At 40.5% G+C, this 14,233-nt stretch overlaps 1 protein-coding gene across 10 annotated transcripts in view; it reads right to left on the bottom strand.

Moving 5' to 3' along the window:
- The window catches only part of rbfox1 (RNA binding fox-1 homolog 1), a 1,740,493-nt gene that overhangs the window by 1,154,733 nt on the left and 571,527 nt on the right, over positions 1-14,233 (bottom strand). For 9 of the 10 annotated variants that reach the window (XM_043711606.2, XM_087997810.1, XM_087997809.1 and 6 more), the window contains one exon: positions 3,563-3,610. Coding sequence is in view for 2 of the 10 variants with exons in the window: in XM_043711602.2 (XP_043567537.1) it covers positions 3,563-3,610 (48 nt within the window). In the remaining 8 variants the exon portion in view is untranslated. Of the gene's footprint in view, positions 1-2,674; positions 2,794-3,562; positions 3,611-14,233 lie in introns of those variants that run through there. The other variant, XM_043711609.2, reaches the window with a different exon arrangement.

Genomic DNA, 14,233 nt, shown 5'->3' with positions numbered 1-14,233 from the left:
ACTTCTATTGATCTACATTTACACCATATGACCCAAAGGCTCCTGGAAAACCTGGACCATAAATACCTGCAATGTAATTATCAAAATATACAGCACTCACTGTTCTTACAACTCTATTTCTATTGAAAATGTTTACACTGAGGTTGCAGTGTAGAACTAATAAATAAAACTGAACTTTTAAAGAAACATATAAACATGCCAAAAATGGGAGTTTTAATTTTATTTCTCTCTGATAAAACAATACAGAATATGTATATTGCACATATAATCCAGCCAAACATCCTTTTCATATAATCTTGAAATATATTTATAAATCAACTTCCAGATAGTCTTCAATTATATGCACATAGAACATTCTGTTCCACAACATACCAGTAACTTTGCTCACCATTTTTTCAACACGTTCTAGTCTCTTAAGCCACAATTAAATTGTAAAATTCAGCTGTCATGGATTGATGACTGAATTTTCCTCCTTCTGGGTCTTGGAGACTCAGTGAAAAAAATAAAAATACTCATTTTCTGGCTTTGAGTCTCAAATACTCTTTCACTTTACTGCCTTTTATTTATTCCTGCTAGTCCCAGATGAGACATTGCTACAGTTGACAGGCACTATTAACAGACAGTACATTATTTACATCAACCCTAAAGCCTAAAGCACCAAGCATTGAATGGTTATAAGGCAGTGTCTCTTTTCTGGACTCAGATTTTAAAACTAGCAATATTTAAACTGCACAACATCTTTATGTAACTAGAAAAGTGAGAAACATTTTAAATCTTAATTTCAATTTATTTCGTCAACATTACAATGTTAGCATTCAGTTATTTAAAAAAAGTCTTTCAGGGTGTATTTCAAGTTAGAGCACCAGTTGCAGCTAGCAAGCTATGGATGCCAATCCGGTCTATGTAGCACCTCAATGTTTACAAGGGTGAGCAGGTTTAGCCAGATCATACAAATTCTGTCAAACAGTCAGGACAAGGGGCTGTGAGGTGTGAACTAAGAGGAGCTCCTCATTTTGCATTTGGTTTTTCACTCAGACATAAATTAACATTTTGTAGAGGACAAGACTAGATAAAGTCATATTGCAGCATGAATGATGTCAACAATACTTATTTCCTTAAAAAGAGAATGAAAGGGTATTTTGGTTTGATGAGTTAAATGGATCAAACATGAAACATGACATCCAAGAATTGCAAGGGCAATTTTGGGTTATACTGGCAAAAGGGTATTAAGGGAGATGTTAAGGTCCACACCAGCGGAAACTGATGTCACTCCAAGAATGATGCCATGCTTTCTATTGAGAAGAGCACCATGGCAAGGCCACAATCATTGTCCTTTGCTAGTTACCTTAAGCAGGAGAGAGTGGACCTGCTTCTGGGCCAATTAGTGGTTAGTTGGTACAGCTCAGTGCCTCGCTCTCCCACTTTGGAAGACAATTAAGAATCAACCAGGTTGGTGTTGGGATTCGAATCGCACATAAAACAGACTGAATAAGGACAATCCTTCCTTGAGCAATATTAGGGAGCCAAAATGGATTTTAGAACAATCATGATCACTTTTACTAATGCAACCATTTTAGTCAAGGATTTTCAAAATTTTACTCTGCTGTGACAGAACTCAAACTTCACATCCAAAGCTCCAGCTATCTTATCCAATAACATAATTACTGTAGTCCCAAAGCTGTGCCATTGTATGGCTTAAATGCTCACTTGGGTCAGATAGCTGTCTTCTTTCAACTGTAAATTGAATTAATTCATGTTTGTCGGGTCCTGATTGACATTTTTAAACTTAAGAATGTGAACCACATATGCTCCAATTAGATAGCCAATCCAGTCAAGAAAAAGAACAAAGATGAAGTACTAACTCATTATCATACAGTGAATACCCTACAGTCTCAGAAGGCATCTCCCTCAGAATTCTTTTTGAAACTGGGAGAGTGCAGGCTTCCCATGGACCTTCCAGTTTCACCAGCAACTCACTGGATATTTCAACAAAGTCCAGCCATCAAAATAAATGAGGCCACTAGGACCTTGAGGTGATTGGTCTATCTCTTCCCTAGCTGGCTGCACAAATTTTGTCCCCAGGATTGGGAATCTATCCCAAATTTTGACGGACTTAATATTTTTGAATTAGATCTATCACAAAGCATCATGTCATTGCTTGTGCTAATGACCCTTCCTGACCACAAGTTGCCCTAGTTCCTCTGTCCACAAGTCTATGCCTCCTGGGACTGTGCATTAAAATCATCTGAAGAGTAATAATACTGTATGCTCATGATTACAGGCTTCTGATTACTGAGTTGCCATTTCAACAATATACTCTTGTTCTCGGAATACATTTAAAAAGGTAAAGATAAAGTTCATATTTAAAACCCTGGCACTGTCATATTTTTGAAAGGTTGTGACCTGCAAAATACCAGAGAAAATATTTCTGCAGGAACACCAGCTATTTACAGCTACATTTTTAATTTTGTACACAATGCTACATACGATTCTCAACAGACCTTCCTGACATCATTCAACAGACAGAAAGAACAACATTTGAAGCACGCTTGATTAAAAAAAGCATCTTTACAATGTTTTGTAACTCCTGGCTCTGTAACACGACTACTTAAAGGCCAGACAAAGCTTATTCCTTTTGTTCCTGGTCACTACTATTACATCTGTTTTCACTTACCTTGTACTTTCTTTAATGAATACAACCTGATTACACTGTTCGTATGACATTCATAGTCACTGCTTTATTAGATAGCTGTGATCTTTTAATATTCAGACATCAGGAGAAGCAGTGATCTGAAGTGGTACAATTAGCTTTCTCCTCACACAGCTGAAGATCATGCACAGACTCCATTGGAGGAATTAAGAAAACAATTCCTTCCCATTCTAAATGCCTGAGATTTAGATTCCCCGGTTTCTGAGGCAGTTAATAATGCATACAAACAATTTTCCCATGCTTACATCAATCCAAGCACATAATGTTACAAAACTTTGATGGATTATTGAAACTATTAAATTCATAAAGGAATAAGCTTACTATTGTGACAAAGTATTAGTGCTGAACATTCCTTATTCAAAAGCATGTTTTCCAATATTATACTAACCTGTACAGCACAAAGAAGGCAGAGAGAAACAGACATTTCTATGGTGGCCAGAAGGTATTATCAACTTTATTCACACCAATACCGAGCATATAAATACTGCTGTAATGGAATTACTGCACTTTGCTTCCCTGTTCTTAAATAATGTACAATGTTAAGATATCTACAGGCAAGACTCAATATTCTGCAACTTCCAGCTGCATTAACTCGATCCTCTAGGTGTAGTTATGTTCCCCTTTTCTGCTATAACAGGATAATTAACATAATAAAGTTTCTCTGATCAACTTAGCAAAGGCAAAGCAGTCAATGCAAATATTGAATTGTTAGCACAGATACCATTAGTCCTTCTTGCATGACCAGGTTTTACTTCTTCTAATTACACATAAATATTGTGGTCAGACTTGTAATCTCAGCAGGGAGTTGAGACTATTAAAGACTAGAAGCAAGGCTGAAATGTTTGTACTCACTGTGTTGATGTCTTTGTCTGCACAGCTATTGCACTCTGCCTTTGGATCCTGAAATCAATAACAAAATGGATTAGCAAATTTGGCAACAATGCTAATACTGTAACCATCTTAGAAACAAACTACGGTCTTTTCAGTCAAGGTTAATGAACCTGGTTAATGAATATTTATCTGAGAAATTTTGGAGCTGATGGTATTCTCTCAGAAGCACAGTGCAGGCAAAACTAAAATCGGCGCATTTTGTATTTTGAGAAACTTTGCAGCAGCATTAACATATTGCAAAAATACATTTCAGATTATATGCTGAACACCTATTGGAAAAGAATATTTGATTGACTGCCTACATCTGAAATCGCTGTTAATATTCTCATATAAAAATTATCACAGAAATGCAGATATTAGTAATGGTTAAAATATAAATATTGAGGCTACATTTACCTCTGAGTCAATGTATTTTAATGACGTGCCAGAAAGATGCGTTTTACCACTTACATTAAATGATTTTTGTTTGATTTGAGGTGAATGTTACTGCACAGGTTTTCACCAACTTACTGGGTCCTTATCAGTAGATGGCAGCAAGGAGTTACATATGGCAGCCAGCTCAATGGTGATGTTGAACCCAGCATCTGAGGGCATCAGTAATGTATTTAGTCACAAATTATATTTATATACATATTTTAGCCAAAAACATCCTAAAGTGTTTCACAGTTGGAAGAGCAGACAATTGACATGCAGGATTTCAGCTTTATTCTAGTTTTTCAAATTCAGGATTTGGTTCAGCCTTCTGCATTTTTGGTTGTTCTCTAAGTGCAAATATTTCACCTAGCAACCAGCTAATTCAATGAGCTTTGTAACGCGTGAAAAATCATGTAAGATTATATCAGTCCAAGCACCAAAAATATATTATTCAGTCTTGATAGTTTCTGGTAATGATTGGGATTTACTGTAGAATCTGCTTTTTGAATCCTTACCTTCGACAAGTGCAAAAAAATTAATTTAATTGCTACTAAGTGACTATTTTAATTAGCTGTTATGCTTCTGCTATAAATTTTTGAGGTGATAATTTCTATCCCCTAGTCGCTGTTCCTTCCACGGACTTCACATTTTATTTTATTCCTGATAGATTTCTCAAGTACTGTAAACAAATATGCACATCGTGTAAGCCCAATACTGGTTTTACGTAGAACATCTTATGGTGCGATGGGTAGTACTTCAGTTTTATTATCAATTTGTAGATCTTTCTGACATGCCTGTGACAGGTGGTAAGAGGGGAATAGATTCTCCTATGAAGCAATGGTTGATGCCCCTTTAGCTGTAGCCTCTAGCAACCTGCTTCAGGTAAAGCTAACCACAGAAACAGCCATGAGCACGTGTATTGTCTGACTCATGTGTCATTAGACACTGAATGTTCTACGTTCCTGTAGCTTACAATAAAGCGATGTTAGATTCTGGACTCTTTGGTCTCTTGACATATTATAAATAATATGTTGTGTGAATTTCTTTGAACTGGTACCTCTGAAATTGACAGTTAGGCCTAGAGTTTTGTCAAAGAGGAGGTAAGGTTCAGTTGGGGAACCTCTAAACTTCAGAGACAGTGTATTTTGTAAGTGTTTCAACAAAATGGGTTTGCACCACAAGAGTCGGGTGTCAGATGGAGCCCATCACTTTCAGAGGCAAGTTCAATATGGCAACAGAGACAAATGAATGACCAGACCATCCCTGTTTATGAGGACATCGGCCCGGGTCTAGTAATTAAAGTCAGACCATATGACAACCTTTTGGTTCCCTTGGGACCCTCATGTCCCATGCAGCCTCCATGTGCTCTTCTTAGCCCCAAATATTCTCCATAGCCTCTCACCCAGTATCCACCATTGGAAGAACTCAGGAACCATTTTGTGGAAATAGATATTTAAGGATAAAGACCTAGCAATCTAATAGAGCTGAGGTTCAAGCATACTCATACTGTAAAGAATTTTCATTCAAGAATTACATGAAAAGAAATTCCCTCAGATGGCTAAACTGTTCTAAAAACAAAAAACAAGTTAATTAAATCACATATCAATGACAGGAAACCTTTTAATAATCTGTTGAAACTGTGATTGAAGTAGTCTATTTTGCCCAGTGGTTCCTAGCTTTTGAAAATCAGCCAAGCATTCACAAGGGACTCAGCTGTCATAACAAAAACATTGCAGCTCAAAAACTAGGAAACCTACTGAAATTTCAAGAATAGAATTTTTTCATAGTAGTAATAATTAGCTTATCAATCAATATACTCCAGGAACAGTTTTTTTTTTAAAAAAGTCATGGTAAAATGTTTCCTATCAATTTTAGAGGGCATGAACATCTATAAAACTTCAGGTCATGACTCATAGAGTTTCCTAACAATGTTTTCTTCCAAATTTTGAATGCATAGTAGTTCTCTGCACTAACAGAATGATTATCCTTGCAGGAAAATGCAAGTAAGTCGATGCAGTAAAAATATATCTAACTTATATTACTGCACCTAATCATTGAAACATGAAGAGTAATTTTTTTTTGCATTTCAAAGCCTGTCAATGAAAGAATTCCAGGTGCAGATGGCTATTATTTTCTTGGCTCCCATTTGAAAATGAGGCTCCCTCACCACAGACCACAGCTCCTCTCAAGTGTCATGAACCACACATTCTTACAGCAAGGTCTCAACTCTACAAAGGGATTAGACCATGGGTGGGCTGCAATGTGACATTACTCAGTATCGACAAAAATTATGCGTAGAGAAAGGGAGTAGAAATTCTAGAATCTGCTATTTTTAAAAGGGCTCCTGAATGGACTCTATTTGGCAAAAAAAAAATCAGACTTTATTCTTTCTGGTAACATGTGTTCCTTTAAATCTATGACCAATAATGGGCAAGAAATAATTTTACATTAGTTTAATGACTCAGTTAAAATCTATAAACCTTATCAAAAATTTTCATGACAGTGCACTGATTACTGTAATTGCGCCAGAGGCATCTATAGCCGGCAGGGTCATTAGCATTGGTCATTTCTTGGCGTGACATTGTATCAGTATTCATGTTGTGTTGCGTGACTCTCCCTCTGAGTCATTCCGTAAAGTGTGTCTCTTCTGAAAATGTGTCAACATTTTCTGACAGTAACGCGAGTTGGATTATGAATAATATATTCAATGAGCTACCTAATTAGGTAGGTGAAGGTGATACTGAAAACAGCTGAGGCAAATAATGAGATGTCAAATGCTTCAACTTAGGCTGGGAAAAGATTCAACAGCTAATTCTGTCAGGAGGAACCACAGGAATTTTCAGAAGTATGACATTAGAGATTTGATCTTTCCAGCAAAGTGGCTGCGTGGACTTTTGATGTACCTTAAAATAAAACGTCAGTGGATGAGGAATGGCATTAATAAACGAGGAAGCCCACATGATGTTCAATAATGCTCATCCCTCACCAGGAGGGATGTTTTGTTTTATCAAAAAGCCATCTATTTTGATGGATATTTGTTCTTTGCAAGAGGGCACAAAGAGCTAAAATGCCATTTATACTGAGCTGGTCACTCTCAAGCAATTGGAATTCAGCTGTAAAACTGAAGGACGATGAGTTACAATGTCTGCTGACTAATTTTCTGCATGCCTTAATTGAAAAATTACCATCAGCCCACAGCACTGGGATAAATGCAAGTCTGAAAACAAAATGTTCATCTTAAAAGATTAAGAAAATCTCATATGGAGCATCTTGACCTCCTGGAAATATTTTATAGAGTCAATGGTTGTCATGGAAATATTTGCAATTATTACTTTCCACTGCTCCTCACTAAACAAGATCAATGCAGAAATTGATGAACCAAAGGAGACCATTCTGGGCATCAAAGACATTCTTTGATCAAAATAGACTTCTGATTTTCCTCTCCTTCACTGAGCAAATGGACTGTGCAAATTTTCAACATGCAAGGAAGTAGTTGGCAACATGCTTACCCCGGCCATCATGCAACTGCTTCTTCTGAACAACATATCTGCATGTTCCATGGCTACCATTCTCCTTGACTTTATATCCACATAAAATGGCAGCGGTGAATCTCCAGCCTCACCACACCAATATGCCTGCTCTTGGACCAGTGCAGAGCCTCCTTGGAATTCAGCACTTTAGTTTAGAGTTCAGGGACACCTGCGCAAAACCTTGTATTCATCTACACAAGGTGTATCTTATATTTCACAGCTTGCTTTCATTGCACTCACCACTCTCTTGAACACTTGCTTGGAGATTGCCAGCCCATGTTTTTCCCATGTCGCTCTCTGAGCTCACATAAACTGGCCTCAGCATTGAGTTACAAGCTGCCAGCCTCTGTAGGGGTCACCTTGTCTTCTAAGCACATGGTGTCTTTAGTGCTCAGTTCTAGGCTGCCAGCCTCTGTGGCTGGCATTGCCTTTCATTACAGATGGAAAGGCTGACAACTCCTGACAATAATGAGCACTGAATCGTCAGTTGAACAGCTAGATAGAGGGTAAACTGTGCGGCAGTGTGCTACATCGTTACACCTGCAGCATGCATCAGTAGTTTTCATGGCACACTACATGCGCTTCAATCAAATGGCCACGTCCAAAAGCCAAAAGGGAGCAGTTTTCAATTTTTAGATTTAGATTAGATTCCCTACAGTATGGAAGTACAGTCAGTCAGGAAGTACCAACTTTGTCAGTAAAAGGCCTCAGATTATTCCAGTTCAGAGGGTTGGAAAGAGTCAGTCAGGAGCTTGGTCCTATTAGAGTCCATAGATTTCTAACACAATGTCCTTATAATACAAACAAATCAAGGGTTAAATGTAAGTCAACTGAGGGCTGCTCACATGGAGGAAGGGGAACAGTTAGTCAAGATTGTCGTACCAAATCACTCCAAGAGATCTGGGTCAAGGTCAGTCCTGCTAGTTTCAGCAATAATGGTCAAGGGGCTTGTCAGCAGCAGTCCCCAGAGTCCTACGGAAAGTGAACAACTCAAGTCTGGGTTGGACATAATAGTACTGGCTCAGTGTACTGTGGATAGTAGGGTTGCACCACATCGTGAATGGGAGGGAACAAGAAGATCCACAAATTGGGGCTGGGGTTTGCTTGCGAGAGGTGCCTTGAAACAGGTCACTGTGCATCTGGTCTCTACATGAGGAAGGACATAAGGGCATGGGAAGTTCCAAAGTCATAGGCTCAGGGGTAAAGTATTAGTTATATAAAGGGGCTCAGTATAAATGCGGGAGGCTTGGAGATTACAAGGGTAACTGACAAAATAACATAGAAGTAAAAAAAGAATGATATGGGAAAATGTAGTTATCTCAGGTGGAAATGCCAAGACACTCACACTGAAACAAAGTTAGAACAATGCCATGTCAGGTATGCCATCAATTGCACAAGAACTGCGCAAATGGCTAAAACCACATGCCAAATGGTCAGAGTAATTATGGGTTTTTCCTTTGGAACTGGAGACCCTTCTGTGGGCAACTGCAGTAATCAAGGCCTCACTAATTTCCTCCATAAAGGCATCGTAGGTCAACCCACAGCAGGTTGACTACAGCGGTTCAACAAGGCAGGTCGCCATCACCTTCTCAAGGGCAACTCGGAATGGGTAATAAATGCTGGCTAGCCAGTGACATGCAATTCCCACAAGTGAGTCAAAAAAACCACAGGAATCATTGGAAGGTCATTTATTGTTAAGAATGCAGGTTAAAAATAAAACCTCAAACAATCATGACCATTATACTGTGTGCACTAATTGTCTCCTTGTCGGGCAAGCTAAGGAACTATAATTAGACAAAAAAAAGGCATTTAAGAGTGAAGCATGATGTTCCCATTTCATAATCACACTCCATGGCAAGGAGTGGAAGACAGTGCTTCAGAGCTGCCAGATTCGCACACTGGACTGTAAGCATGTATGGACCTGGTTTGTGATGTGGAAGAGCCCCTTTTCTTCACGGGAGGTGTCACAGGGGCTTAGTGGCATAATCCTACTCCAGAAGTAGCACTAAAACTCTGGTTGTACAACATATTATTGGATAAAATCACATACCACGGAGCTCCTTGTGGAGACATGACAACGATCTCCTTGGAAAGCTTCCAGGACATATTGCACGAAAGAACAACATGAGGCTTCACTATGATGGATGTGAGGACTCAGGACTTTCTTCAACAAAATATTTCTGACGCTCCTCACAGTCATTGCCATCCTGGTGCTACATATGGAACGGGTTGCCAGCAAAAGTAGTTGAGGAGGTACATTAACAACATTTAAAAGGTATTTGGACAAATACATGGATAGGAAAGGATAAGAAGGGTATGGGCCAAGTGCAGGGAAATGGGCTTAGCGTGGACGGACATTTAGGTCAGCATGGACCAGTTTTGGCCAAGGACGTGTCTCCATGTTGTAGGATTCAATGACTCTACCATCCAATCTGTGACCACGATGAACACAACTGTTTAAATCCTTCCCCCAGAAGAGTCAAGACACTTGGGCAGTCAGATTTTAGCGTTGCTCTGTCCCCCTTGCTTTCTGTAGCTTTACCCAACGGACCAATACTGTAGGAGGTAGAATGGGGTGCCCAATGTACATCTCCTAACCTTCAACGGCAGTGTGTTCTTTTGAAAAGCTGACTCAGAGCATTAACTTTTACCTGCAAAGGTGTGTGGAATCATCACTGATTCCATGCTCTCACACACAAGGTGAGTGTAGGTATGAAATGCTATGTCAACAGAATAGCACATTCCCTGTACATTGTACTTAGCACCATTGTTTGTCACATTAAAATGCAACAACTTGGCTGCAGTTGTCAACATCATGGTTCAAGGATCCCTGAAGTGTGAGGCCACCTGCAGTCAAAGAGCTGGTTGCTTGTGACATTTGAACAATGGTTGGCCATTCCAACATCTTTCAACCTTGGGATATTTGAACAGGCTGTTCACTTCTCGCATGGGTGAGAGTGAACCAGGTCAACAATGAAGATTATTCTACGGTCGACTTTTTAGCAGTGCAAGTGAAGATGTATTGACTAAAGTGAAAGGTTATTGGCAGGATTTTTCACCAGGACCACCTATATGCCCTCAGTAAGTTTTTTTTTATTTCCTCTGCCTCCCACCCAGTCGATGTGCAGTCCTGAGCTCTGCACCTGGTGGGGAGAGAGCTCCGTGTTTGCTCTGGGCTTGGCCCTGTTGGTTTGGAGGACTTGCCCGGTTATTCTCCAGGAGCACTTGTGCCTTGCAGACCCTGGCGGATCCTGCTGATTTCCCACCAAGGTAGAGGTTCACCCTCCTCAGCTTGAACTGCTGCAGGCTGTGAGGTCACAGATAGGGAAAGGTGGAGGGCCTGACCCTTCTAACTGTTTAGAGAGGAAGCTACTGAGAAGCCTGTGTGTCATTGGCTCTGGGACAGGGAATGTCTCTTTCAATGGAGCTCATTTGAAATTGCATGCATTGGCGAATAGAGCTTAAATCTTACACATATCAATAATTCTTCTGAACTCCATTGAGTAAGGGCACAACTTACTTTCTCAGAAGAAAATCCTTCCATACTTTGAATACAGCAACATTGCAAACCTTCCTCCCTCCTTTAGAGTACAGCAAGGCAACAGATAAAGGATTGTTTTGCCAGGCAAACATGGACTCAGAATTCCCATTTGATTCTGAGATCCTGAAAACCACAGGAAAATAGGAAAATGTTGCCGTTATCATCTAGGGTTTACAAAGCCTGCTTATGCTTAATAATAAATAGCACCACATTGAATCTTGAAATTAATTTATCAGTTACACCACTGACAATAACTGGAGATTTGAGGCAATTCAAATTACTGACATTCTTAGCCTCCTATAATTTTTTTTATAATTAGGAATTATTATCAAGTGTTTTACTATTTCACCACATAAGTCATGTTGCACTCTTTACTTGGGTGAGCCATTGCTACTGAACATGTCACCTCTTTGGAAATATTAAACCTTACATTTCAAGTCAATTTCTAACATAATATGGGTGTGATTCCCAGAATGCTTGTCATTTCTGAAGACCTGACTCTGCATAAATCCTGCCCTATGCTTCATATTCACCTAGATCATAATGAAGATAACATTGCATTTTACAAAAGATCACTATATTTCCAAAAGTGAAAAACGTTGTTTGTAATATTTTAATGATGTTTGAAATGTTAATATGGATATTCTGCACTTGCTTTTCATCCAGTGAAAGCATGTTGTAACATTCATATCGGAGCTCATTCAAACTGAAAAATGTGACTGTCACAGTTCATTCCTAATCTTTTACAGTGACCTGGAAATGTAAAATATCAAAGTGGCAATGGTGAAAATGTGACAGAGACTATTTTCCACCAAGATCATAAAGCATTAAGCCAACCTCAAATTGCACAATGTGCACCTCAACAGAAATTACAAAATCCCCATCAAAATGCTTCCTTTCAACACGTCAGCAATTCTGTGCGTCCAAACGAGGAAGTTGCTGAGCCCATGAAACTCATAATGCTGTTATCAAATCCCACTTCAATTAAATGCTCCTATATTGTTCTATATTTAATATAATAATGCCTGTTTGAAATCTTTTCATAAATTAAGATAAACTACCTAACAATTTAGACATAAAAAACGAATCAAATGAGAATTTTTCCTATTTAGATGATTTAAATCATTTAGTTTAATCCCTAGTGCTCTGGATCTAATATTTATTTTACTCTGATTCCACTTTGCAGTAAATTTATAACAGATTTTCTAACCCTTACACCTTCATGACCTATTTCAGGTCAGGTACAGACTCAGGCTGGGAAAACAGGAAGGCATGAGATGTGGGAGGGATAGACTGGGGCTGGAATGGCAGAAGAACAGGGTCAGGCTGGGATAGAGGAGGAACGCAGACCGAGGCTGGGATAGGGGGAGGAGCATGTAGTCAGTATGAGGTAACAACAGAAACAGAGACAGGCTGGAATAAGGGGGACTGGCACAGGGTCAGGGTGGGAGAAGGGGGAGGGCCACAGGGTCAGGGTGGGATGGGGGGAGGGGTGTGGGGTCAGGGTGGGATAGGGGGACGGGCACAGGGTCAGGGTGGGATAAGGGGAAGGGCCACAGGGCCAGGCTGGGATAGGGGGAGGGTTGCGGGGTCAGGGTGGGATGGGGGGAGGGCCACAGGGTCAGGGTGGGATGGGGGGAAGGGGAAGGGGTACAGGGTCAAGTAGGGATATGGGGGAGAGGCATGTAGTCAGTATGAGGCAACGCCAGAAACAGAGACAGGCTGAAATAAGTGGGTCTGGCACAGGGTCAGGCTGGGATATGGGGGAGGGCCACAGGGTCACGTTGGGATAAGGGGAAGGGACAGAAGGTCAGATTGAGATAATAGGGACGGGCACAGGGTCAGGTTGGGATAAGGGGAGGGGCCCAAGATCAGGTTGGGATAAGGGAGATCAGGCTGGAGTAAGGGGTCATGGGATCAAGGACAGAGTCGGGCTGAGTTAAGGGGGACAGACACAGAGTTGCCATTCATGATCAAGATGTGGATTTCCTTCACCCTCTGGCCTTGAATCACAGCTGAATGCACAGAAGGGAGAATGGCGGGAACAAATACTAGCTGAACACCTGGCTGTAAAGATAGTGCAGAAGGGAGGGTTTCAGGTACTTGGATAATTGGGGCTCGTGCTGGGGAAGATAGGATCTGTACAACCAGGATGGTCTTCACTTGAACCAGAGGGGTACTAATATCCTGTGTGAGAAATGTGCTGGTGCTATTCAGGGTGGGTTTTATCGAGCTTAGCAGGGGGATGGGAATCTGAAGTGTAGTTGCAGTACACAGGAGGATGAGAGTAGTGAGGCTAGGGACAGGATTTCAGGGTCACAGGAATGTGCTGGCAGACAGCAAGCTGGTTTGAAGTGTGTCTACTTCAATGCCAGAAGTATCCGAAATAAGGTAGGTGAGCTTGCAGCATGGATAGGTACCTGGGACTTTGATGTTGTGACATGGATAGAGCAGGGTCAGGAATGGATGTTGCAGGTTCCAGGGTTTAGATCTTTCATTAAGAACAGGCAAGGCAGTAAAAGAGGGGGTGGTGTGGCCTTGTTAGTCAAGAACAGTATAACGGTGGCTGAAAAAACTTTTGGCAAGGACTCGTCTACTGAGGTAGTGTGGGCTGAGGTTAGAAACAGGAGAGGAGAGGTCACATTGCTTGAAGTTTTTTTATAGGCCAGGGAGGTGGAGGAGAGGATTGGCAATATTATTCTGGGTAGGAGTGAAAGAAACAGGGTGGTCATTATGGGGGACTTTAACTTACCCAACAATGACTGGAAATGTTATAACTCTAGTACGTCAGATGGATCAGTTTTTGCCCAATGTGTACAGGAGGGTTTCCTAACACTGTATGTCGAAGGGCCGACAAGAGGGGAGGCCACACTGGATCTGGTGTTTGGTAATGAACCAGGTCAGGTGTTTGATTTCGTGGTAGGTGAGCACTTGGGAGAGAGTAACCATAATTCAGTTATGTTTGGTTTAGCGATGGAAAGGGATAGGTACATGCCACAGGTAAAGAGGTATCGATGGGGCAAGGGCAATTATAATGCAATTAGGCAAGAATTAGGATGCATAGAATGGGGTAGCAAAATGTAGGGGATGCAGACAATGGAAATGTGGATCTGGTTTAAGGAACAGATATTGTGTGTCCTTGATTGG

This window comes from Chiloscyllium plagiosum, unplaced genomic scaffold (assembly GCF_037043375.1).
Source record: "Chiloscyllium plagiosum isolate Xiang-an unplaced genomic scaffold, Cpla_swu_hap1 HiC_scaffold_20, whole genome shotgun sequence".
NCBI classification, from domain to species: domain Eukaryota; kingdom Metazoa; phylum Chordata; class Chondrichthyes; order Orectolobiformes; family Hemiscylliidae; genus Chiloscyllium; species Chiloscyllium plagiosum.
The sequence above is the reverse complement of the archived record's forward strand: the minus strand, read 5'-3'. Positions and strand labels throughout refer to the sequence as shown.